The sequence below is a fragment of the Hemicordylus capensis genome, chromosome 2 (assembly GCF_027244095.1).
Source record: "Hemicordylus capensis ecotype Gifberg chromosome 2, rHemCap1.1.pri, whole genome shotgun sequence".
In the NCBI taxonomy this organism is placed as follows: Eukaryota; Metazoa; Chordata; class Lepidosauria; order Squamata; family Cordylidae; genus Hemicordylus; species Hemicordylus capensis.
This window is the reverse complement of record NC_069658.1, coordinates 110,768,519-110,793,268: the sequence shown is the minus strand read 5'-3', so window position 1 is coordinate 110,793,268 and position 24,750 is coordinate 110,768,519. Positions and strand designations below refer to the sequence as shown.

Genomic DNA, 24,750 nt, shown 5'->3' with positions numbered 1-24,750 from the left:
TCTGCCTTTTAGGACTGACTGTCAACAATAAAGGACCCAGCAGTTAAGATATACATTGTAGACTAGCACTTGTCTGGGTTGCAATGAAGGCCTTGGAAAGGATATTTAGATGCTGTGACAAGTCTACACCTACAAAGATTAGAATTGTTCAGACAATGGTTTTCCCCGTGACACTCTATGGATGCGAAAGCTGGACTCTCAAGAAGCAAGATAGAAAAAGCATTGACACTTTTGAACTTTGGTGCTGGAGAAGACTTTGGAGGATACCTTGGACAGCAAGGAAAACAAATGGATCATAGAACAAATCAATCCAGAATTTTCACTCAAGGCACAAATGACCAGGCTCAAACTATCATACTTTGGACACATTATGTGAAGACCCAGCTCCCTTGAGAAGTCTATAATGCTGGGGAAAGTTGAAGGAAAGAGAAGAGGACGACCAGCAGCAAGGTGGATGGACTCGATCACGACAGCAATGAATTCACCACTGAGACCTTAAAGGCCAAGTTGAAGACAGATCATCCTGGAGGAAATCTATCTATGTGGTCGCTAAGAGTCGACACCGACTTGACGGCACTTAATCAACAGCAGCTTACCTGGACATTTTATAACCCCACAGATCTCTAAAGTCCTTGTGATGTTTCAAAACCCATGTGCATGCAAGTACAGGATTTCTAGAGGTAGACATGGTAAACAAGCAGTTCCAAGTAGAACAAATGGAGCCTACATTCTGCTTCTTTTAATGTAGTGACTCTTACCTAAGATCCTTGCCAATGCGCCATGAATTTGATTCATATTCAACTGTATGCACATGGGTAACAAAGGGTATTGAGTATACTTACTTTGAGTGGCTGCCAGCATGAACCAGCAACATAAAAATTAAAAAACCATGAGCTGTGAATTTCGTTTACAATGAACAGTAAACACAAAAGTTATTCAAGGGACATGTACATATAGACAGATATGGTGATTTTGTAAGCTGACTCCTTTTCAGAAAACAGGCTAAAAATTGCCTCTAAGAGAACCTGGTAGTTGCAGGTAGGTTTTGCAACCTAAGATTTCATGTAAAAACATCATTGCTAAGCGCATGATTTATAGGGAAAGTCAAGGAGTGTATCACTCAACACACCTTCTAGGTTGTCGTCATGTCCTCACTCAACACACCTGTCCATTATTCTGTAAGCATCTTCTCTAGACAATGGCAAAAATATTCCACATTCCAGAATTAAGCTCTATACATTTGTCAAATACATAATTTATTTATTTTTCTAGTAGGCTTCCTGTTGTACAAAACTGGATGTTTAAACTGAGCTCTCTTGCCAATATAATGAGTTGAACTGGGGATTACCAAGGCCTATCTGATCTTCTCTCTTGCTTTGACCTATGATCCACTGGCAGCAATGGCATTCCAGTATAGTTAATACTGTGCAGCAAATTTTCTTCTGCACAGAATATTTCACTGAGTCTGGGCTGTAACATTTTGCAATATAGAATGAGATGTTTTATACAATATACATAAAAGAATATTCAAGGGAGCTATGGTTCAAAATACCATCCTTTACATGTAAGAAGCTTCCACATGTAAGCAACCACTAAGTGCTATTTCCATGGAATCCCTAAAGACTCACCTATGCTTTCGAACATTTCCCTTTCTGGTTTAGGCATTGAAGAGTCTGCCACAAAATTTGTTTCTACACAAAATGTAAAATAGCTGTATCTTATATCTCATTAACACCTCACAATCTCAACTACCGACTTTCACAGTAGTACATTGAGCTTAATGTGAAGAAAGCGAAGAAATTAGTGCCCCCTTTTCCTGCAAATTCTAAGTTGTAGTAGGAGATGAACCTTCAAAAGATCAGGAGTCATTTGCTTTTTTCCAGCCAGAACCTCTTAAAGATTACATTACATTCCACACATAGGCCAAGATCAAATGTGGATACCAGGAGAACTGAGTGTACTGCCAAAATTTCAGTTGCCACTTTCACCACAGCACTTCCCATTGTCAAACTACTGATCTGTTCAAAAAGCAGTGTGTTTCTCCAGCAGTGTGAAGACAACAGCAAAAGCCCTAATTAGAACTGTATGTATATTATATTGGTCTCTGGAACTTGACAATAGGCATATATTTTTGATCTGTATACCAGGTGGATCAGGAACAAGAACACAGAGCCCAAACAAGAGAGCTATTGAAATTAAAATCAATAGCCTCTTCTGATCCTGGGACAATTGCAACCCACAATGCTTCAGGAGTTAAGAATAACTTAATAAACATGACCATGCACTCACAAAAAATAGTAACAGTAATATTCTTACCATGCTCCTATATCAAGGGTGATTAAGTGGAGGCAGTGCAAATTACAGCATATCAACTATGTGGGCGATGGTGGTTTCTATACTCTTGGTATCATATGAACAATGTATAGGAGAAATGGAAGAGTTTGGCCTACGCTGACAACATAGTGGGACTAAGACCTGAAGAAGTTGATTTGACTATTTGAGATGATCTGGTTTTAAATTGCCAACTGATGATTAGCCCCTAGGCAAATCAGCTACCTAGCATCTTAAGTGTCACATTCACAGGATTTCCTTGAAGAGATTCAGTCAGGATTTGGCACTTGAGTTTCCTAAAATGCTCATCTGAGAGAATATGATTCTACGATAATGTTTTTAGGTGGAAAGGTTAACAGAATAGTACTGATTTCTCTCCATACCCAAATGTTCACTGGTGGCTGCAACTCTAGTAAAATACTGTTTATAATTCCATTATAGGCCATTACGACCACTTACACATCAAGTTACACAAGTGTCAAAATATATAAAAGGCCTTTGTCCAAAAGCAGAAAATAAAAGTTTTATCCCTGTAGTAGAGTTAAAAGGCCAGTGCTTTTCTCTGAGTCACTCAGATCTGCAGTATTGATAGCAACCACTGATTTATTGCTATTCATGATAAAACCAGATTCGAGCGCTTACTATGCAAGCAAAGATAATGCAGAACAATGATCGTTAGGATCTAGAGCGAGACATGGGCATGTCTGATAGGATTAAAGCAGATTCCTCCTAGAATCAATCACTTGTAAACATTGCAAATGTGCAGATTTTTCATACTTTGATTCCTAAAATTTAAAAAGGCGAAGTTTAGTAGTAGCAGAAAAACATCCAGTTTCACATTCAGCAACACACAAGGATTCCCTCTTCTAAAAAATAAGAACAAAAAATGCCCTAGCAGCACATTTTCCAAACAAAAAGACAAGTGTGTTTCTGGATTACCCTCTCTCCAAAAAACAAACACCCCAAATAAAGTGCAGCACCCATAAAAATAAGTCTCAAAAAAGTTGCCACATTCTCCTCTTTGTAATAAGAGTACTTGGGCTCAGTCTTAGGAGTACTATACTGTATCCATCATTTTGGGTTCTTCCTCGTCTCTGTGTACCACTGAGTTCAAACTGCAGCCCTGAAGTGAATCTGCATTCTGCAACAAAGGAACACATAGTAATTAGGAAGTCATTTCCAAGCAGATCTCCAATTCAATACTCTAATTTCAAGACCATGTTGCAGTCCATGTGCTTGTGTAAACACTGTTCATAATGTTCTTCCTAAGAGCCATTTCCCTCAGTCCTCATGTTATATGACAAGTAGACTTCATGTACTTGGATAAGCTACTAGTATCGTTTCCTTCACCTGAACTACTACTAGCTATTGTTGAGAGCTAGGCCTAGTTTTGTTGAAGCCAAAGCATTTACCTCAGTGCAGAATCACAGCAGGTTTTGCATCATATCAAGCAGCAACAGCCAACATGACACACAAAGCAGCTGAGTACAGGTACCTTTTCAGTGGAATGCTCAACTCACAGAAGTCTGTGCCTTCAAGCACCAATTTATGTTGAGTTTTTGTTGTACTTTGGGAACAGGGACTTATTTTGTGGTGGATTGAATCAGCTACTGGCTTTAGTACACCTTACGGTTTTGGCTTTCTGGAGGTTTGGGTTTGCCATTTGTTGTTTTTTGCTGCTTTGCCTATTTGATATTGTTTTGCTTGTGTTTACTTTTATAATTATGTCTATAATACTGTTTTAGGATTATGCTTCATTTGTGTAAGCTGCCTTGGGTGGTTCTGGCGGGAAAAGTGGGATATACATGTTACAAAAATATTTTGTTAGCTGTATAACTGAAATAGTCATATTACTGGAGTTGGTTAACACTTGTCAGAGCAGGTGTGCTATAGTGGTTAAAATAGTGGATTTGGACTATGGAAACAAAAAATTCTAATCCCTGTTTAGCCATAACGTGTATTTGGACAGTCACCATCTCTCAGCCTAATTTACCTCACAGGGTAACAGGCTGTGAGGATAAAAAGGAAGGGGAAAACATATACTATACTCCTTGAAGGATTGGCAGGATAAAAAAATTTAAAACATCAATAGCAAGAAGTGTACTGTCATGTACTTGAGTACTGGTAAGCATGCTTGTTATCTACTGGGAAGTCATCAGCTGGAAGTGAAATAACCTGCCGCTGTGGCCAGGAAAGGCATTTTCCCTTTGGGTCCAAGGCATCAGGAGTCACCACAACTGGAGATGAGATATCTGAGTGGACAGATACCTTTTAGCTCAGCAATGACCAGTAGGTTTCATTTCATCCCAGTTTGGCAGTAGAAGTAAGGCTCTATGAAACCTCTGTGTTCAGAGACAGTGTGCCACTGAAGGCCAGTTGCTGAGAGCACAAGCACGAAAGGGCTGCTGCCTTTCTGCCCTGCTTGCAGGCGCCCCAGAGCCAAAACTGGAAGGGCCACAGCTGTTCTGATGTGATCTCCTAGAGGTGCCCTATCCCACTAGCAGATGAAGTGGGAACAGTCATGCTTACTGGGGCAAACACTCAGCAGGGGTGCTTGCCGAGGCAAAATCATCTGGGTGGCCTGATGTTGGCTGTGAAGTCTATCAGGGTAAAACCACAGTAACTGGAAAGCCTAAATCAATTACCCACCATCGTTTGTTTGAAATACAAGCTGGTTTGCAGCAGATCCAGTGTTGCTCAGGTAAATAGCCTGAATCACCAATCCTGTTATTCCAGGCTGCATTTTGCTTCACTGTACCAATAAAACCTCATTTCTCTCAAGAGAATGTCACTCTCAAAAAGAGAGCCACCATTAATGCCACCCTGAGCTCCTTGGAAGAAGGGCAGGATAAAAATGCAGTAAGTAATACATTAAATAGTTTTCTGGGAGGACACATAAGTGCAGGGATGGCAAAGACTACTTTAGATCAGCTACTCAATTCACTATAAGTGGGGCTAAACAAGACCTACCTGTGGAAAAGATGCAAGCCCTCCTATACAACTGAGATCTGTGTGAACCAAAGGATTCTGAGCAGACATAGCTTGAAAGTTCTGCGATTGCGAACAAATTCTCACTCGTGATTTGAATGCTTCAAGTTCATTTTTAAAAGCTTCCAAATATCCTTCTTCCCCCGCCTGTCAAACAAACCAGCAAGTCACAAACAATTGACAATTCTCCAATTTCAGTGTCAGGGCTTTGTGTACCTTGTACTAAAAAAAAAAAAGGATCAATTATATTAATATTCTGTGCCCAGGCAATCCATATTCTGCATCAAGGAAAGCTGAATTCTGTGGCCTGTATAAATATGCAAATTGACAATGTGTGCATATTGTTTCTTACGTTGAATGATTTATGTAACTCCTTGTTTTGCTAGCCATAGTGAGGAGCGAGTAGCTATGCAGGACAGTGAAATATCAATCTCAAACAACAGAAATAATACCGGCCTCATCTCTAGCTCCTGTAAGGTATGCAGATGTTGCTCCATGCTATTTTTACAGCCATTTGGGCTAAAACTTGCTCTTATTTAACACTCACAGAAGGATGAATTCTACACCCACATGGACTGTGTTTGTGTGCACTAGTTAATACTCATCCTTACACACAATAGAAAAGTAACTAAAACACAGGAACAATTTTTCTCTCTCTCATGCTGAAGGCACACAGTTAGCTCTGCGTTTAATTCAGTTTCTCACTCTTTTCCAAAAACAAAAGTAGCTGAATGAATATAGTACATCTTTCTCACAGTTCTATCTTAGATACAGGAGTTAGTTGAAATTATTATAGCAAAAGCATTCCCTGAATGGGAAATGATGAGGGTGGCTGAAAAACAAACCCTTAATATTTCTATTTTAGTGTTTTTCCATATCTTGCAATTTTCACTCTGAAAGAATGGATACAACATTCATTGCATCCATTTCCACAGTGCTCCATTTTAAAGTTGTGAAGATTCTTAACTCACAGCCTTGCATTTCCTTTGATAGCAAGACTCACTACCTGAAACTCAATCCTATTCTCCCACAATCATCCATGCACCTGATCAGTGCTATGCTATAACCTGTAAATATTTTTAGATTTATTTATTTATTTTTGCCTTGCTGTGCTCAGGTCAAAAGCAGGAATCTATTTAGACTGACTGGTTGTAGAGCACTTTTTAAAAATGCAGCTCCATATCAAGGATCACAATTAAAATTCTTCTACTGTCATATTTGCATGGGCATCATATTGTTAAATTATTTACAAATTAGCAATGCCGCTTAATACAACTCATGTTTGTTACTTAAACTATTGTACTTTCTGAAGCCTGCCCACCTGTTACCAGGACCTTTACAGATATTACTTAGAATATGTTATATTAAAAGAACATGTATATACAGTACTGCTTCTCAACAACAAGTTGTCAAAGTTTACATAGCAAAGAAATGAGATGGCTTCCTGTTCCAAAGGGGCTTATGATCTAAAGAGAAGCACAAGGCAAGCATCAGCATGGGACACTAAGCTGAGATGAAGAGGAACAGCTGCTCTCGCCCCACTAAATATAAGTGAGCCACCACTTTAGAAGGTGCCTCTTTGCCCATTAACAAGAGGGAGACGTTGCAAAGATCTACAAAGGCAACTCTGCATCATATCTTCCAGGCTATTTCTGGGGAGGGCGGGGGAGAGCAAGAGCGAGATCAAAGTGGCCTGTGTGTTTGTCCCAGTGACAGTTTTGCAAGTGTCTGCACAAATATACAATGAGAGAGCTACAAGAAGAGGGATGGGGGAGAGACACAGATAGACTAGAAAGAATGGTGTATGGGTATCTGTGCACATGGTATACAGGATGTGTGGCTGTGAATATAGAGACGTAAATTCAAAGAGCAGTGTGGTTGGCCCAGAATTTAAGGTTGACTGAATATGATAGTAGAGGAACCAAAATGAGGGCTTCTTTGCGCAAGTGGGATGCTTAAAAGAAGGCATTTTAGTGCAGGAGTGTGGGTTTGCTGCAGAGTTTGCTTACTCAGAAGCCACTATCCCTTCATCACCATCAGCTCCAACAAAAGGTCTGTTCTTACACACTGCTTTTAGCTCCAAAGTAATGTCATATTAGGCTTGCCGGAAGAAGATTATGATGCCATAGATGCATTCTATAGTGCAGGGTTTTCCTAAAATGGTTATTTTTAGGTTTGTGTGCATCTGGGAATCTGCAAGGCTGCCATCCCAGATAGTTTTGATTATGTGGAATAGCTGTCTGAAATCTCAAATCAGGAGTGGGTGGGGGAGAAGGCAGCAGAAAGGCAAGTTTGTAGGATTCATAATGGAAGAAAACTTTCCAAATGTTTAGATAATCTATGCGCAAGACCTAAAATAGAAAGGTACTGGGTGGGCCCTACAGTGGCTCAGAGAATATGTTGTCCTGAACAGTTTTCAGCACCTTCCATTCTGCTGACCTTCCATGGCTATACCTAACTTTGCTTACCTGGTTTCTGAGACTAAATCCTATTTAGATTGTGGCATGATTATATCATTAACTGCTACTATGACAAATATTTATATACCGCTCTTCAACTAAAGGTCTCATGTCATCCAGTGGACTTGCTAAACTTTCATGAAGTGGCAAAAAGTTTGCAAAACACAGATACTGAATGCAAGGTTGCCCAATTTCTATTCTTAAAGTCCACTTTTATATGAAACCCAAAATCTAAACATTGCATCACATTTTATTGCATTAAATATATACTACAGTGGGGAAATGCTTGACTTGGCTTGAGCAGGTGGTTACAGTTCAAATCCCCTCTGGTACTATACTGGGCAGCAACAATATAGGAAGATGCTGAAAGGCATCATCTCATACTCATACTTCTACCAAAGAAGACCACAGGGCTATGTGGGCACCAAGAATTGAAATCGACTTGACAGCACATTTTACCTTTATATATTTTATTGTAAAAAATCTTTAACGTTACATGCAAAAATGAAAATGTGGTTCCTTTACCAAAATATTGAAGGTTTGAGGGACACGATTAGCAAGGGAGTGAAATGGAATTCTGCCTGGAGCCTACAGCAGAAAGCTTCCAGCCCCGAAGGAGGCAGAGGGGCTCGGGAGCAGGTGCCCGGCACCCACAGCAACCTGTTTAAAGCAGAGGGGCTCGGGATCCAGGGCCAGTGGTGGTGGAGAGTTCAGGGGGGATTAATCTAATCTAATCTAGCCCTGCCAGAGCTTTAACAATTTTAATTAAATGCATTTTAATTTGATTGCTTATTCATTAAATTTAATAATCAATGCCCTAAATTTCGGGCCTAAAAATTGACCTTAACGCCTGCACACCAACTTATTGTTGGTTTCGGCCACTGGAGCATTTGAGTTGTGTACTCCTGAACTAGAGAATGAGGACTGACAAGAGTATAATATAACCTTTCCCCAAGAGCCTAGAACCATCCCCTTGCAAGGCTTTTAATCTCTAGTTGCCAAAGAGAACATAAGAACAGCCCTGCTGGATCAGGCCCAAGGCCCATCTAGTCCAGCATCCTGTTTCGCACAGTGGCCCACCAGATGCCACTGGAAGCCTACAGCAGGAGTTGAGGGCATGCCATCTCTCCTGCTGTTACTCTCCTGCAACTGAGAGGCATCCTGCCTTTGATGCTGGAGGTGGCCTATAGCCCTCTGGCTAGTAGCTATTGATAGACCTCTTCTCCATGATGTTATCCAAACCCCTCTCAAAGCCATCCAGGTTGTTGGCTGTCACCACATCTTGTGGCAGAGAATTCCACAAATTGATTATGTGTCATGTGAAAAAGTACTTCCTTTTGTTGGTCCTAGATTTCCCGGCAATCAATTTCATGGAGTGACCCCTGGTTCTAGAGTTGTGTGAAAGGGAAAAGAATTTCTCTCTCTCCACTTTCTCCATACCATGCATGATTTTATAGACCTCTATCATGTCTCCCCGCAGTCGTCTTTTTTCTAAACTAAAGAGCCCCAGGTGTTGTAGTCTTGCCTCATAAGAAAGGTGCTCTAGGCCCCTGATCATCTTGGTTGCCCTCTTCTGTACCTTCTCCAGTTCAACAATGTCCTTTTTAAGATGTGACCAGAATTGTACGCAGTACTCCAAGTGTGGTCGCACCATAGTTTTGTATAAGGGCATTATAATGTTAGCCGTTTTATTTTCAATCCCCTTTCTAATGATCCCTAGCATGGAATTTGCCTTTTTCACAGCTGCCGCACATTGAGTCGACACTTTCAACGAGCTGTCCACCACAACCCCAAGATCCCTCTCCTGGTCCGTTACCGACAGCTTGGATCCCATCAGCATATACTTGAAGTTGGGTTTTTTTTGTCCCAATGTGCATCACTTTACACTTGCTAACATTGAACCGCATTTGCCATTTTGTAGCCCACTCCCCCAGTTTGGAGAGATCCTTTTGGAGCTGCTCACAATCAGTTTGGGATTTCACTACCCGGAAGAGTTTGGTATCATCTGCAAATTGGGCCACATCGCTGCTTACCCCTACTTCTAGATCATTTATGAATAAATTAAAAAGCACCAGTCCCAGTACAGATCCCTGGGGGACCCCACTTCTTACTTCCCTCCATTGTGAAAACTCTCCATTTATACCTACGAGGATCCTCTACTAACCCCTAAGTTTCTTAAAATGACTCCTGTTCCCCCACTTCCAGCATGTGCTAAGTAGAAAGCACAACTTACTTTAGCTCTTTGGAAAAACAGACGAAAACATCCTCGTGGATCCACACTGCAGCTTTTGGCCATTTCTATAATAAACTGCATTACCACTGCCTGATGAGCTACTTGTTCCATCAGAGCTCCTTTCTGAAAAAAAGAACACCACAATCTTTAAGCAATCAATAGCTCCCAAGTGGGAAGTAAATTAACAAGGTGAGCTGCAATTTAGGACCATGTTAGAGATTATCAAAACAAAGCTGAACCTTACATATGACACACAGAACCTACTTGAGTCAGAACTAGGGATGTGTATGGAACTGGTTTACTCTTGGGAGGGTGGGGTTGCTTTAAAGCATGGGGAGGGTGTCCTTACTTCCCCCGCTGTGTTATCCCTACTGGTGCTGCTGTCAAAATCGTTGGCATGGGGCGGCTGTCCCCGTCAGTGTAATACTGGAAGTGGCCGGCGCACATGCACGACATGCACACACGTGATGGCTACTTCCAGTATTATGCTGACCGGGACAGCAGGACAGTATACAGTTGCCCCGTGCCAGCGATTTTGACAGCAGCACTGGTGGGGGAAACGCGGCAAGGGAGGTAAGGACACCTGCCCCGTACCTCAAAGCAACCCCCTCCCCGCCTCCAAACTGACTTGAATGCCAGTCTTTCAAACCGGTTCAGCATTCTGTGAATAGACTGCCAAACCGGTTCATGCACAACTCCAGTCAGAACCTCTCCACAGCAGCCAGAGACGAGGCCATTTCCAAGGGGGTGAGGTGAAGAATGCAAAGTCCCTACACAACAAACGTTTTAATCACTTAGCAATTTTTACCTTTATATAAAAACATTTAGAACAAACACTGGCTGACATCCAGACTAATCCTCCACAGATGCACCAAGTTTTTTGTTGTGCAAGAGAGCAAATTTTCAATGATCTCCTCTGGAGTCAACTGCGCCTCCCAAAATTATCTCTCAGAGGGTCCCCCGTCACTTAATAACACAATTCCAGGAGGTATATACTGCAGGGGAAGAGGAGATCACCAACACTGCCCCCGCAACACAATGAAAAAAACCCATGCATAAGTAGAGGGTTAATCTGGAAGTTGGCCAGTATTTGAGGTCATCAGCATTAGCTCACAGTCTGCGTAAGAGAACGGTTATAACTAAACAGTAAAAAATGTAGCAGGCTGACAGGTAGCTCAAGAGCTCCTCCAGATGCAAAGTCAAACTGTAGCTCCAAATTATCCATGGGGACCAAATCAATTTGGATATATGTTGCTGCCAAAGTTGTTCCTCTACTTTTAATGGTATTTTGCAGCTCCTGCTGATTTGATTGAGAGGGGAGTTGGTCTTGTACTAGCAAGCATGACTTGTCCCCTTAGCTAAGCAGGGTCCACCCTGGTTGCATTTGAATGGGAGACTACATGTGAGCATTGTAAGATACTCCCCACAGGGGGATGGAGATGCTCTGGGAAGAGCATTTAGGTTCTGAGTTCCCTCTCTGGCTTCTCCAGGATATGGCTGAGAGAGATTCCTGCCTGCAACCTTGGAGAAGCCACTGCCAGTCTGTATAGACAATACTGAGCTAGACAGACCAATGGTCTGACTCAGTATATGGCAGCTTCCTATGTACACCACCTTTGCTCATCAGCACTAGACCTTTGAAAGGTGTGGAGGAGAGCTGGTCTTGTGGTAGCAAGCATAACTTGTCCCCTTAGCTAAGCAGGGTCGGCCCTGGTTGCATATGAAAGGAAGACTTGTTGTGTGATATCCCCCTCAGGGGATGGAGCCACTTTGGGAAGAGCAGAAGGTTTCAAGTTCCCTCCCTGGCATATCCAAGATAGGGCTGAGAGAGATTCCTGCCTGCAACTTTGGAGAAGCCACTGCCAGTCTGTGAAGACAATACTGGGCTAGATAGACCAATGGTCTGACTCAGTATATGGCAGCATCCTATGTTCCTATGATTGTTTTGACTGCTGTTTTGTTTTGACTATTGCTTTAGTGTTACTGGTTTTATTTCTTATAAGGATTTTAACATTTTGTTGTAAGCTGCTTCAGGAATGAAGGTTGAGAGGCAGAAAAGAAATATTTAAAACCAGCTGGCCGATCAGTTGGTCAGAATGATCTGACCCTCACATTATGCCATTTTACTGCTGAAGATAAGCAGGTTGGGTTCTGCAAGCTGCTTGAGTAGCAGACTATTTTGTAGCTTTTAAATAAAACCCAATGGGAAAAACATCAATTCTTCAACATCAATGCAGAAAAATAGGAGGAAAGTACAACAAATGGTTAGCGGCTGCTGCAACCATGGTGGAACCTCAAGAGGGGAAATAAAGGGCAATTCACAGCCTGCAAGAGGAAGATCTTCCTAAAACTATCAGTACAGAAGTAGCATTGCTTTTTAAAAATGTATACATTATTTTGCAAGAAAGCAGCTTGCCGCAGGCTGAAGTGGCCTCAATATTAGCCCCTACTGATATTTATTTATCTATCTATCATATTTTTATACCGCCCAAAATGTACATCTCTAGGCAGTGTACAAAATTTATTTAAAAATCAGCACAGATTAAAATGCAACACAATTAAAACAGTAGCATAAAAACAGAAATAAAAACAGTAACGTGACACAATTATGAAAACAAATGATTAAAATTCTAATTAAAAGCCTGTGAGAACAGGTGAGACTTGAGGGTCTTCCTGAAAACAGAGAAGGAGCTGCTCTTATTTCAGCAGGGAGCATATTCCGAAGCCCTGGGGCAGTCACAGAGAAAGCCTGGTCTTGAGTTAGTTAGTTAGTTGTTTATTTACGATCTTAGATCAAACATCAATATACGCAGAATATACACAGTAAAAAGAAAATAATGGAAACAAAGTCTAAAATATCAAATATATAAAATCAGGAATCTTTGACAGTAACCAATTGCTGTGCTCTAGCTTCTCTTAGTTTGGTCAATGTGTAACAAAATTTAGCAACTGCCAGGGATATTGTTAGGTCCCTGTCTTCTAATAAGCATATAAGAATTGTCTCCACTGAGTGGCTTTGGAGATCTTTCAGATACTGAGATAAAAATAAATCTCATCTGTATAAAGTGGGCAGTGTAACAGTAAATGCATCAGTGTTTCGGGAGCAGCTCCGCAAAGGCATAGTCTCTCCTCATAGGGTTTTCTCTCAAATTTCCCTACTAGCATCGCTGAGGGTAAAGCATTCAAGCGAGCTCTTGTAAACGCCCAGCGCAGCTTTGGTGAATAGATTGTATAGAAATAGGAGGCTGTGACCCAGTCTTTCTTAGTGCTTAGGAATTGTAGCGGCCTATTTACGGAGGCCCTTTCCTCCTGGAAATTTATGTCCCTAAGCCTTTGTTTGACTAGGGATCTTGCTGTTGACTCGCCCTGTTCTAACAATTGTACTGGGCAGAAGCCCATCTTCCGGAGTCTTTCCTCAACCATCATACACCAACGGGGTTGTGGGGTAGCGGCTAGGAGATGAGGTATAAGTCCTGCCGGGTAAAGATAAGTCTTAATCCAATACAGGATTATGAGCAGCCAGGCCCTGGTCTCCAATTTCCATAGCCCAATCTCCAGCCGTATTAAGGAGTTCGGGACACATTTTGGTACCCCCAATAGTGATCTCAGAAAGCCCGATTGTACTTTTTCTAAAGCTTGTAAGTCTTTTGGTGGTCTAACCTGAATCCCATATAGCAGCTGAGGTATCACTTTAGCCTGAAAGGCTTTATTAGCTGCCGGAATATAGCCACCACCTTGTGCCCAGAAAAATTTCCTGATTGCCATGGAAGATCGAGTGGCATTCAATTTAGCGGCACTGGTGTGCGTAGAGGTACCACCATTAAACTGAAACACCACCCCCAGGTATCTGTAAGACTTCACCTGCTCCACTCTGGCACCAGCTATGGACCATCTAAAGACGCGTTGCTTCTTTGCAAATCTCACGATTTTAGTTTTGGTGTAGTTAATTTCCAGAAATTCCTCATTGCAGAACAAACTCAAGCATTCTAACGCTCTTTTTAGACCAACTCTGGTCTGTGACAATAAGGCTGTGTCATCTGCATACATCAGGATAGGTAAACACCTGTCCCCTATCTTTGGCGCGTGAGTTTCAACTTGCCGTAGACGGGTGATTAGACCATTTACATAAAAATTGAAAAGAGCTGGGGCCTGGTCTTGAGTGGCCACCAAATGACCCAGTGGCAACCGTAACCGGACCTTTCCAGAAGATTGTAACAGTCGGCAGGGTTCATGACAAAGGAGGCGCTCTCTTAAATACCCTGGACCCAAGCCATTATTCCATAATGGTTCAGACTAACATCAGATGGTGATAGGCTGCTAGTGACTAATTGCATCCTAGCTTCAGTATTGTTTGCATGCTGTATGTTTTTGCAAGATATAAGAACCAGATGAAAGGATAAAACCAAGAAAAGTTAAGATTTCTTTAAGGGTAGCCACAGCATAGTATAGATGGGTGAAGTGGAAGAAGATCAAACTTTATCCGAATCAAAGACGGAGAACATTAAATACCTGTTCAGCTTCTAGATGAAAACACCATAAAAGAAGATATCTAGCAGTTTCTTCACAGACAAGGTACGGGTGATCAGAGAGAAATCTCTGACTGTCAAACCATCTGTTCAACATTCCTGAAAACAAATGAACATTGATACACAATCATAACAGTTCTTCTGCAAAAGAAGTGCTTTGCTGCAGCAATGACCGAATTTAGCTATAGAACAGGGATTCTCAAACTTGGGTCCTCAGGTGTTATTGGACTTCAACTCCCATAATCCCCAGCCTCAGTGGCCTTTGGTTGGGGATTATGGGAGTTGAAGTCCAATAACACCTGAGGACCCAAGTTTGAGAATCACTGCTATAGAATAATGAATTGTTCATTTGATTAGATTTCAAACATGGGTAAAATTTGCTATTTGCTGCAAACACTCTACTCTCCAAAACTTGAATATCATCAAGGCCCAGAGGTTTTGGTTCAGCTTCTCAAAGCCATTTTATGACCACTCAAAAAACAGAGCTCAAAAGACTAACTATGGACTTTTGGCCAAATGCTTCACTTGCAAAAATGGAAATTTACAGAACTGATGTATTTAAATATCACAGCACATCAAGGCTCTAAAAATATCAAACAGATGAACTTACCAAAATGCCTAATTTTCTGCTCATGCTTCTGCATGAAGGATTTAGATGCATCATCTTCCATTTCTTTCCTTTTCCTCTGATTAATATAACTCTGGCAAACAGAACATCAAAGCTGATTAGCAATCCATCACAACATAGTATTTTAGTACAATGGTTTTCTACTGGAAAGCTGATGTTGTTCCAGAGCCAGCTATGTGCTGCAGACTACTGAAAATTTCATATCACACTTTAGCAGCTGATGACCATTTCCCCAAGGAGGAAAAAACACACTGCAAGAAGGGAAACTCGAAGTGCATAGCACTAACCCAATTATGTGTCACCATGCTTAATATCCATGATTCTCTTGTATGTGTCCCAGTTAAGGTTTTCCACTATTGGCTGCATAACATCGCAGAGCACCACAACATTGTGCTGCTCTTCAAATTTTTAAGTGTGTGCAAATATGGTGTAGTGTTGGACTAGAACTGGGAAGTGTTGGACTAGGGCTGGGGAGACCTGGGTTCAAATCCCCATTCATCCATGAAGTCACTGGGTGACTCTGGGCCAGTCACATATTTCTCAGCCTAACCTACTTCACAGGGTTGTTTTGAGGATAACCATAACCATAACCATATACACTGTTCTGGGCTCCGTGGAGGAAGAGTGGGATAGAAGTGTAACAATAAAATAAAATTGTTGGCACTTACCTGAAAGGCCATTTTCCTCAGAGGTATGGGTTGTATCCGCAAAGGATGCTGGGTTGTCTCGACCTCCTGCTCCTAGACAGGGCCATTCAAGAGCTTCAGCTCAAGGCAGGAGGGAGGGGCAATCTCCTCAGACTCCAGTTCACAGCCAGCTCTAAAACATGCTCCAGAACAATAAAATGAGAAACAACAAGAAGAGAACCGACAAGCGAGTGCACAACAGCAAACAGCAGAAAAATTCAGCAAGGGTCTCAATGCAGCTATGTAATTTGGACCTAACTAAAAAACTCACCCCGCAGGGAGAACAAACCACCCCAGAAAGGAAACTGCCCCACAGGTATATGGGAGACAGACGGGTTCAGGATCTCGCAACAGAAGAATATACAAACCGGATGAACAAGCGGGAGGGGGCGAATACAACCCATACCTCTGAGGAAAATGACCTTTCAGGTAAGTGCCAACGATTCATTTTCCCTCAGAGGAGGGTTGTATCCGCAAAGGATGCTGGGACCTACCATAGCCCCTATGACACACAGGGCGGGAGCTGTGAGGTCCGGCCTCAAGAAGGAACCACGTGCTGCAAAACTCTCCTCCCAAAAGCCGCATCTGCCGAAGTCCAATTGTGGATCTTATAGTGTCTCACAAAGGTGGAGAGTGAGGCCCACATGGCAGCTCAACAGATATCGACCAAGGGAGCCAAGGTGGAAAGAGCTGCAGATGAAGCCACACTCCTGGTAGAGTGGGCTGTAATCCCCTCTGGGGCTGGAGTAGCTGAGGCAGCGTACGCTAACCTGATGCACTGACAGATCCAGCGAGATAAAGTGGATGTCGAAATTTTCTTACCTAATGAACAGTTTCTGAAGGAAATGAAGAAAGACTGATACCCTAAAAGACCTAGTGAGGCTTAGGTAAATCTTTATTGCCCTACGCACATCCAAAGTATGCCATTCACGTTCCTTAGGTGAGGATGGGTTGGGGCAGAAGGAGGGCAGCATCAGCTCCTGGGCCCTATGGAAAACTGAACTAACTTTATGAAGGAAAACTGGGTCAGTATGTAATAGGACATAGTCTGTATAAACCAGACATAATTCCTTCTGTACAGACAAGGCGTGCAGATCTGAGACTCGCCTGGCGGAAGTAATGGCAACCAAAAACAACTTTAGAAGAAAGTAAGCGTAAGGGCACAGACCTCAAAGGTTCAAATGGGGCTTTGGTAAGAGCCCGGAGGACCAAATTAAGGTCCCAAGTTGGTAACCTATGCACTGTAGGTGGCTTAAGGATGGAAGCCCCCTTAAGAAACCTCTGAACATGTGGATGCTGAGATAAGGAAGACTCCTGCGACTGTAAGACCCATGAAATCGCAAAGACCTGGTGCCACAGCATATTGGGGCGTAGCCCCTTATCAAGGCCATCCTGAAGAAACCTCAACACATGAACCACAGACGCGCCAAGTGGCGTGACCCCCTGAGAGCTACACCAGAGCACAAAGGATTTCCAGGTCGACTGATAGACTGACCGTAGAAGGCCTTTGGGAAGCCAAAACTGTATCCTGTACTGAACTTGGATAGCCGCATGCTGCTAAAGAGCACCGCTCAATCTCCAAGCAAAGAGACTGAGCCACTCCGGTTCCGGGTGGAAAACTGGACCCTGGCAGAGATGACTGTGAGACCCCAGTGGAAGCAGGGGTTGGCTGGACAACTCCACCAGATCCAAAAACCAGGGTCTGCGTGGCCAGTGTGGAGCCACCAGAACAATCTCTGCCCTCAACAGACGGACCCGTCAAATGGTCTGTGGTATGATGGCAAATGGCAGAAAGGAGTATGGCAGGCCCGGAGGCCACAGGAAGGTCAGAGCATCCACTCCCTCCGCCCCGGGGGAGCAATACCTGGAGAGGATCTGCCCCAGCTTGGTGTTTCCTGGAGTGGCAAATAAGTCCATGACTGGTTGACTGAACCTCAGAACAATCCATTGGAATACTCGAGGATCCAGAGACCACTCTGCTGGGTCTATCTGCGACCGACTCAACCAGTCCACGACAGTGCTTAGCACTCCGCTGACATGATCGGCCTCTAGGGACAGAAGATGTTGCTCTGCCCATGCCAGTAGGAGAGAGGCCTCACGCATCAGGGCTCGGGGTCTTGATCTGCCCTGCCGGATGACATGAGCCTTGGCTGTAGCACTGTCCGTGTACACAAGGACATGGAGACCGTGGATCACCGGTAGGAACTCCACTAGGGACAATCAAATCGTTCGCAGCTCCAGCCAGTTGATAGAATTGGCACGCTCGGCTTCGGTCCAATGGCCTTGTGCTACGTGTCAGTGACAGTGTCCTCCCCAACCTAGGAGACTGGCATCCGTTGTAAGCTGAACACAGTCCACAGGGAGGAACCGGGTCCCCTTCACTGTGGTTGGTGACACCTACCAGAGCAAGGACCTTACCACTCGAGATGGTAGATTGACGCACATTCTGGACCTGCACATCACCTGGTCCTGATACTTGAGGAGAAACCACTGGAGCGGAAAGGAATGGAAGCGACTCCAGGGAACTATGCCCAAGGTGGACACCATGCACCCCTGCAGTTGGGACAGAGACAGGACGTCTGACCTGGGATGTGAGATCAGGGCATGACAGCAAGCCACCAGTGATTTCCTGCGTTCTGAAGTTAAACAAACTGTCCCCTGAGCGGTGTTGATCGCCTCACCTAGGTGGAGAACCTTGGTTTGAGGAATGAGCGAACTCTTGGTGCCGTTTACTATGAACCCGTGCGGCTCCAGGACAAAAAGGGTCAACTGGACATCCTGGTGACCTCTGGTGAGGGAGTGGGACCTGATCAACAAGTCGTCAAGATATGGGTAAAGATGGACGCCCTTGGTTCTCAAGTGCGCCATGAGTGCCACCATGAGCTTGGTAAACACCTGAGGCGCAGTCGAAAGACTGAAGGGAAGCGCCCGGTACTGGAAGTGAAGGGACCGATAGGCAAATCTCAGGAACCATCTGTCCTGCTCGTGGATGGGCACATGTAGATAGGCTTCCTTCAAGTCCACCGAAGCTAGAAAGTTCCCTTGCTGGAGGACCATCAATATTGAGCAAAGTGTTTCCATGCGAAATCCCTTCCTCCAGAGGAATCTGTTCACAAACTTGAGATCTAGGATAGCTCTCCACTCCCTGTTCTTTTTGGGGACTAGGAACAGGATGGAATAGACCCCCTTTCCCTGCTCTCCCAAGGGTACAGGTTTGATCACCCATATGGTGTGTAGGTGATGAATAGCCTCCATCATCAAGCAGTGCTTGGATTCCTTGTGGGACCTTGGGGATGGAACTGATCCAGAGGTTGCGCAGCAAACTCCAGAGAATACCCCGACGAAACCATTTGCAGGATCCATGTGTCGGTACAAGTCTGAGCCCAGACTTGCACAAACTCCCCCAGCCTGCCCCCCACTGGAGGGAGAGCTTGATCCTTAAGGAGGCGACTGTGAGGGCAATCATTGGGCCTGATTTCGCTTGAAACCAGGCTTGGAATTTTGGTTGGCCTGCTGGGGCTTTTGAAATGAATTGTCCCAAAAGGAGGACTGGTTCTTAGGCCAGTTTGGTCTATCAGGCCTGTTCTGGCAGAAACAAAAGGAAGGCCTGTATCCCTTGAAGCCCGACGGTCCTGGCGCTGAGATGCAACAGCAGAGGGCATTGCCTTCTTATTATCCTTTGTTTGAATCAAAACAGGTTCCAGCACTTCTCCGAAGAGCTTGCCCCCCCTTGAACACTGAATTGGCAAGATTAGACAGTGACTTTTGGTCAACTTCCCAATTTTTTTTAGCCACAAGTGGTGCCTTACAGTGATGTCGGATGCCAGGGCCCTGGTGGACATCTGGGCAGTGTCCAGGGAGGAATCTGCCATAAACTTGACCGCCTTCCCCAATTTGTTTAGGCTTTGCCGGAGGCTGGTCAACTCTGGGGGAACCAAGGGAGTGAAGTCCTTCGCCCAGAGAACTGCAGCCCTAGCGAAGATGGAAGTAGCATTAGAGGCCCTGAGGGAAAGCACAGTCACCTCATGAGATGTGTGAAGGGCAGCACCACATTTTTTTAATCCTCTATTTTTCAATACATCCTCCTCCTCAGGGAGCACAGCCCCCATGACCAGAGCAGCCACCTCAGCATCAACCAGAGGAACTTTAAGCTGACTCATAAGAGCGCTACTAGAATTATACATGCTCCTCATAGCGGGAGGGGGCCCTTTACCTTCTGTGGGCCTGTCCCATTCCGTTTGGAAAACATCCAAAACCAGCTGGGGACAGGGAACATTGACCTCCTGAGACCTCAAGGAGGGAAGCACTGCTGGATCCCCTTCCGTGCCCTTGGCAACTGGCTGAACCACCCCACCCCCAAGCGAAGGGTCTTTCTGACCTTATGCAGGAGAACTGGGTAGTCCGCTTGCGAAAACAGACAATAGCCGGCCTGCTGAGATGGGGCAGGCTCCTCCTCATCACCAGAGAGTTCCCCTTCCTCCCTGTCAGACTCAGAAGCCTCCGAGGGTGCAGGGAGCTCCCGACAAGAGAAGCGTTGGACAAGCGCAGCAGCAGGGGAAGTGACTGGGCAGGAGGCACTCTGTCTCCGATCTGCCTGGCCGGGCTGGTCTGCAGGGGGGGGGGGGGCACATGGTGCGGCAGGGGCTGCAGCCAAAATGGCAGCTGCTGGAGTTAGGGCGGGAAAAGGTTGGGCAGGAACCGGGAGCGGAGCGGCAATGGGCGCGGGTGGCCAGGGCAACTTCAGAAACTCCTCGGACACCACCCGCCTTAAGAGAGCCACAAATCTTGGTGAGATGTCCTCCTCCTCCGGAGCCTCGCCTTGCAGAGAAGCAGCATCGGCAGCCGCGACATCGGCAGCCGTGCTGGCACACAAGCGCTTGGCGGGAGGTGTGGAGCAGGGATCCCTCAACCCAGACGCCCCTTCCAAAGCCCTTATCGGCTCACCTGCCGGCATCTCCATAGTCTCCGGTTTGCGCTGCAGCGCCGGGGGAGCTGTGTCTGAACCAGCACCACCCACCTCTTCCTGGGGGACCGCTCTGAGTGGATGACTGGGGCACGGCCTGGCTGCCTGCCGATCTGGCAACCGACAAAGCCTTATCACGCTTCCTTGCCTTTTTAACGGTCTTGGCAGCCTTGTGGGACTGAGAGCTGGATGCGGGAGTAGAAGCCACGACCCACTCGGCCTGGCATACTGAATGCACCACGGAATCCTCCGAGAAAGAGGGAGACACCTCTCTCTCACCGCGATGAGACTCCAATGCTGTTATGAGGGCACTCAAGGAGCTGCAGTAGAGGAATTAATAATTATTCTTTTCTTTTCTTTTCTGCCTGCTATCCCTGACACTATTGCTGAGGCAGAAGGTGAAATACAGACAGCCAGAGACACATCAGAAAAATCAAGGGAGAATATTGAGGACTTCAATATGGAGCAACGATGAAAACCAGCCCTGCTGGAGCGAGACAGGGCGAAGAACTGGAGTCTGAGGGGATTGCCCCTCCCTCCTGCCTTGAGCCGAAGCTCTTGATTGGCCCTGTCTAGGAGCAGGAGGTCGAGACAACCCAGAATCCTTTGCGGATACAACCCTTCTCTGAAGGAAAATATCTAAACTTCTCACATTGTGATAGTACAATACTAGTCTGGATGCCAGCCAATATTACCATATATACAGACATAGGAGAGCAAATACAGCAGGCCTGCTCAACTTAGGCCCCCCAGCTGTTTTTGGACTACAACTCCCATAATGCCCAGCCACAGTGGACAATAGCCAGGAATTATGGGAGTTGTAGGCCAACATCTGCAGGAGGGCCGAAGTTGAGCAGCCCTGAAATACAGTAATAAGAGACGCAATATTACTGCTCTATATTCTGTAGCATCTTAGGTTCTTTTGTGCCTGCGTTTGTGGCTTCATGCAATCAGGATTATTCCATACCTTATTAAATACCTCCCTGCTAACAACATCTGCGTTCCACAGATCCTGTCTTTCCTTTTGCTTTAATGCCTCCTCTTTCCGACGCCACTCCTCTTCCCTCCATCTCAACTCTGCAGCTGCAGTCTGTGCTTTGGCGTGTTCCTGGTCTAGGGATTCAGAGTTGTGCAGTGCTAAACTGCCAAGCTTCTGCTGGGCTTCTGCTAAGTTCCACTTGCATTCTACAGAACTCTTCACAAATTCCTTTTGTTGCTGGCAAGCCAGTTCAATCCCATCATTATAAATCTGCATGTTGAGAAAAGCTTTAATTATTTGGGAATAAATGAGGCAGGGTTTACATAACACTGGCAAACAAATGAGCTAATTTCCCCCCAGACATTTTTGCGTAAGCGAGTTTGTACTAAACAGTTATGGAGTACAAGTGGGTTTTAATTATGGAAGCAAAAGCTGAGACCCAGGAAAACTGGCAGATGCAATTTTGACTACAGGACCCTCTCTGTATCCATTCTCTACCTAGATAAATGTGAATACTTATATGCCCTCTAATAGCTGGCCACCACTGCAACAGTGTTCTCAATGGCTTAAGGGTATCACACATATACTTTAATGGCTGCATTTTGTATTGCATTTTTTGTTTTGTTTTACATTGAGTACTCTTTGAAATGTGAGCCACTACAAGAATACTCTGAGCTGGTAAAAGGAATAAGAAATAAGAACAACAATGACACTGGCTCACACACTAACATTGTGAGAATACAAGAACATTTCCTGCAAGAGAGGGAAAGGGGTATTTTCGCCAGTCCTTCCTACCTGCCGAATATATGTCCTACCCCCGATACCTCTCAAAAATATTTTAAGAGGCAGAAAAAGAATTGAGATGGGCGAGTCTCCCCTCGTATCATGCATGTAACAACATTCTTACACACACACACACACACACACACACACACACGTCAGTATGTGAACCCCTGATGCACATTCAAAAGAAGAGTTTTGTAGAGGGAATACTTCTGCTTATGCATCAAGGGGAGGAGTGATTTTCAGTGATCCCCCCTTCCCTCTGCAATCATCTGTACCTCCCAAAAATATATCCCCGAGGACAATGGGGACATATTTTAGTAGAATGTGACATTTTCTATTTTAGTCTTCTGCAAACTATCATTACATTTCTGAAATACTCTGCAACTTTTCCTACAAGAATAATTCTGTCAATATAGTACCAGAAATAGCAAGTACTATTTACATTAAGAGCATAAAATCAGGTTCTTGCACTTCATGTTAACCTTGAATAAATATAATCTCCAGGCTCCATATTCACAGTCACCAATACAATTAGAACCTCAGCTTCATCTATAAGCATGCACTGGAAACCAGTGGGTGGCTAAAAGTTAAACAGTGTTAAATCATCTTTAATGTCCTATGAGACTAAAGCTACTAGTCTGTACACATTTACTTGGGAATGGGTCCCACTGAAAGTAGTGGCGCTTATCTCCCAATAAATGTTCACAGAACAGGCTGAAGTCCTACACACAGTAACTTGGAAGCAGGTCCCACTGAAAAAAGTGGGAAGTATGTAAACATATATAGAGCTGGGCTGTAACTGGCTTACTGTTGCACCAGCTTTCAAAGGGAACACCTATCTCAGCAGATTCATGACATGATAGAAAATAAATACATATGGCTTGTAGGAGACTCTGTATTCAGTAGTGACATTTTTAATACTATGCCTACAGAAAGTGAAACAGAAGTTTGGAAGATTTTCCAATCAACAGAACAAAATGAACCCTGTTGCACCCTGGAAGATCCAAGATTACTAAGAAGAAAACATTAAACTAGACGATAGGTTTTACTGGTTTGTTTTAATGCATAGCTACAATTGGCAACCAACGTTGACGAGCAGTTCCCCTTTACCTTTAGTCTCTTGCAGTTGTTGAGAACCAAAGTCGGAGATACAAACTTGATGCATGTGTCAAAAAAAGAAGATGGATTTGTATGTATCCCCACCCCCCCAGTTCGTAAACCACAATCAAAGAGAATTAAGCACTACCTGGCCAGCTGCCCGCAAAGTTTAGCAAGGCAACTCTCCGATAACGGATCTGTGAAAACCGTCTGAACCCGAGGTCCTCAGGCTAAAGCAGCGAGTCGTGCACCCCTTGGCCCCGCCCGAGCCTCCTTTCCCCTCCGGTTACGGCCGAAGAGCAGCCAACATAAGCAAGCAGAGAGAGAACGAGGAGAGGGAAGCAGCCAGCCCAGGAGGCTCAGGCAGGCACAGCTGTGTCCCCTCCCCCCGCACCCCTGAAGAAACCCCTCCGCTTGGGGACTGCCTAGCAGAGACAAAGGCGGGACGGGGGGTGGAGAGAGGACGCTCCCATTACTATCAGCTACTACGGAGTGAGGACCCGAAGCTTTCCCCCCCACTCCCATTTCTGGGCGCGCCACTATTCCAGGGGGCTCGGTAGTAAAGGGGCAGCGACGGGTAAATACGCCTCTCGGGAAAGCAGCAGCAGCAGCAGCGCGTACACCACGGAGAATAACGGTACCTGCGCGGTGGGCTGGGACCTCACGTCTTCTTCCAGACCCGGGCGCAAATCACGGGAGCGCGGCGGCGGCCAGAGCGCCATCCCCCTTCAGACAGACAGACAGACAGACAGGATCGGATCCCCTTGCTCGGACTTGCGCTGCTGCCCGGGACCGTTAAGGATCCCACCGGAAACTAGACTGCGAGTCACTTCCGGCAACAAGAAAACGTCTCCTTCTTATGTGTTCATCGCGCCGCCGCCGCCTCCCTCGTCTTGGCTATGTCTGTCACGTGAAGGGAACAAAGCTGCCCCGCGGTTGCTAGGAGGCAGGAAGGGGCGCGTGGGAAGCTCGGCGTTTGCGTGCTTGAAGGCGCCGGATCCTCAGCACCTGGCTTTGGAATCGGAAAGGGATCGGTAGCCGTGTGAGCCCGTTGTTGCAGCAAAATCAAATCA

The 24,750-nt window shown here is 44.9% G+C and overlaps 1 protein-coding gene across 1 annotated transcript; it reads right to left on the bottom strand.

Annotated features, from left to right (window-relative positions):
• Positions 1 to 1,225: 1,225 nt before the first annotated feature.
• CDC37L1 (cell division cycle 37 like 1, HSP90 cochaperone) lies at positions 1,226 to 24,528 on the bottom strand. Its single transcript, XM_053298000.1, has 7 exons — positions 24,319 to 24,528; positions 21,782 to 22,063; positions 15,148 to 15,238; positions 14,521 to 14,636; positions 10,012 to 10,134; positions 5,302 to 5,466; positions 1,226 to 3,472 (listed from the first exon to the last, which is right to left on the bottom strand). Exons 1-7 carry the CDS (start codon positions 24,397 to 24,399, stop codon positions 3,389 to 3,391), a joined length of 942 nt encoding a protein of 313 aa, XP_053153975.1. The 5' UTR covers positions 24,400 to 24,528; the 3' UTR covers positions 1,226 to 3,388.
• Between the last annotated feature and the right edge of the window lie 222 nt (positions 24,529 to 24,750).

Excerpts from the sequence above, each read along its gene's own strand:
- CDC37L1 (XM_053298000.1), bottom strand. The coding sequence starts at position 24,399 with ATGGCGCTCTGGCCGCCGCCGCGCTCCCGTGATTTGCGCCCGGGTCTG. Across the intron at positions 22,064-24,318 it reads GGTCCCAGCCCACCGCGCAG|ATTTATAATGATGGGATTGA; the intron begins GTACCGTTATTC and ends CTCAACATGCAG. Across the intron at positions 5,467-10,011 it reads TGTTTTTCCAAAGAGCTAAA|GCGGGGGAAGAAGGATATTT; the intron begins GTAAGTTGTGCT and ends TTTGTTTGACAG.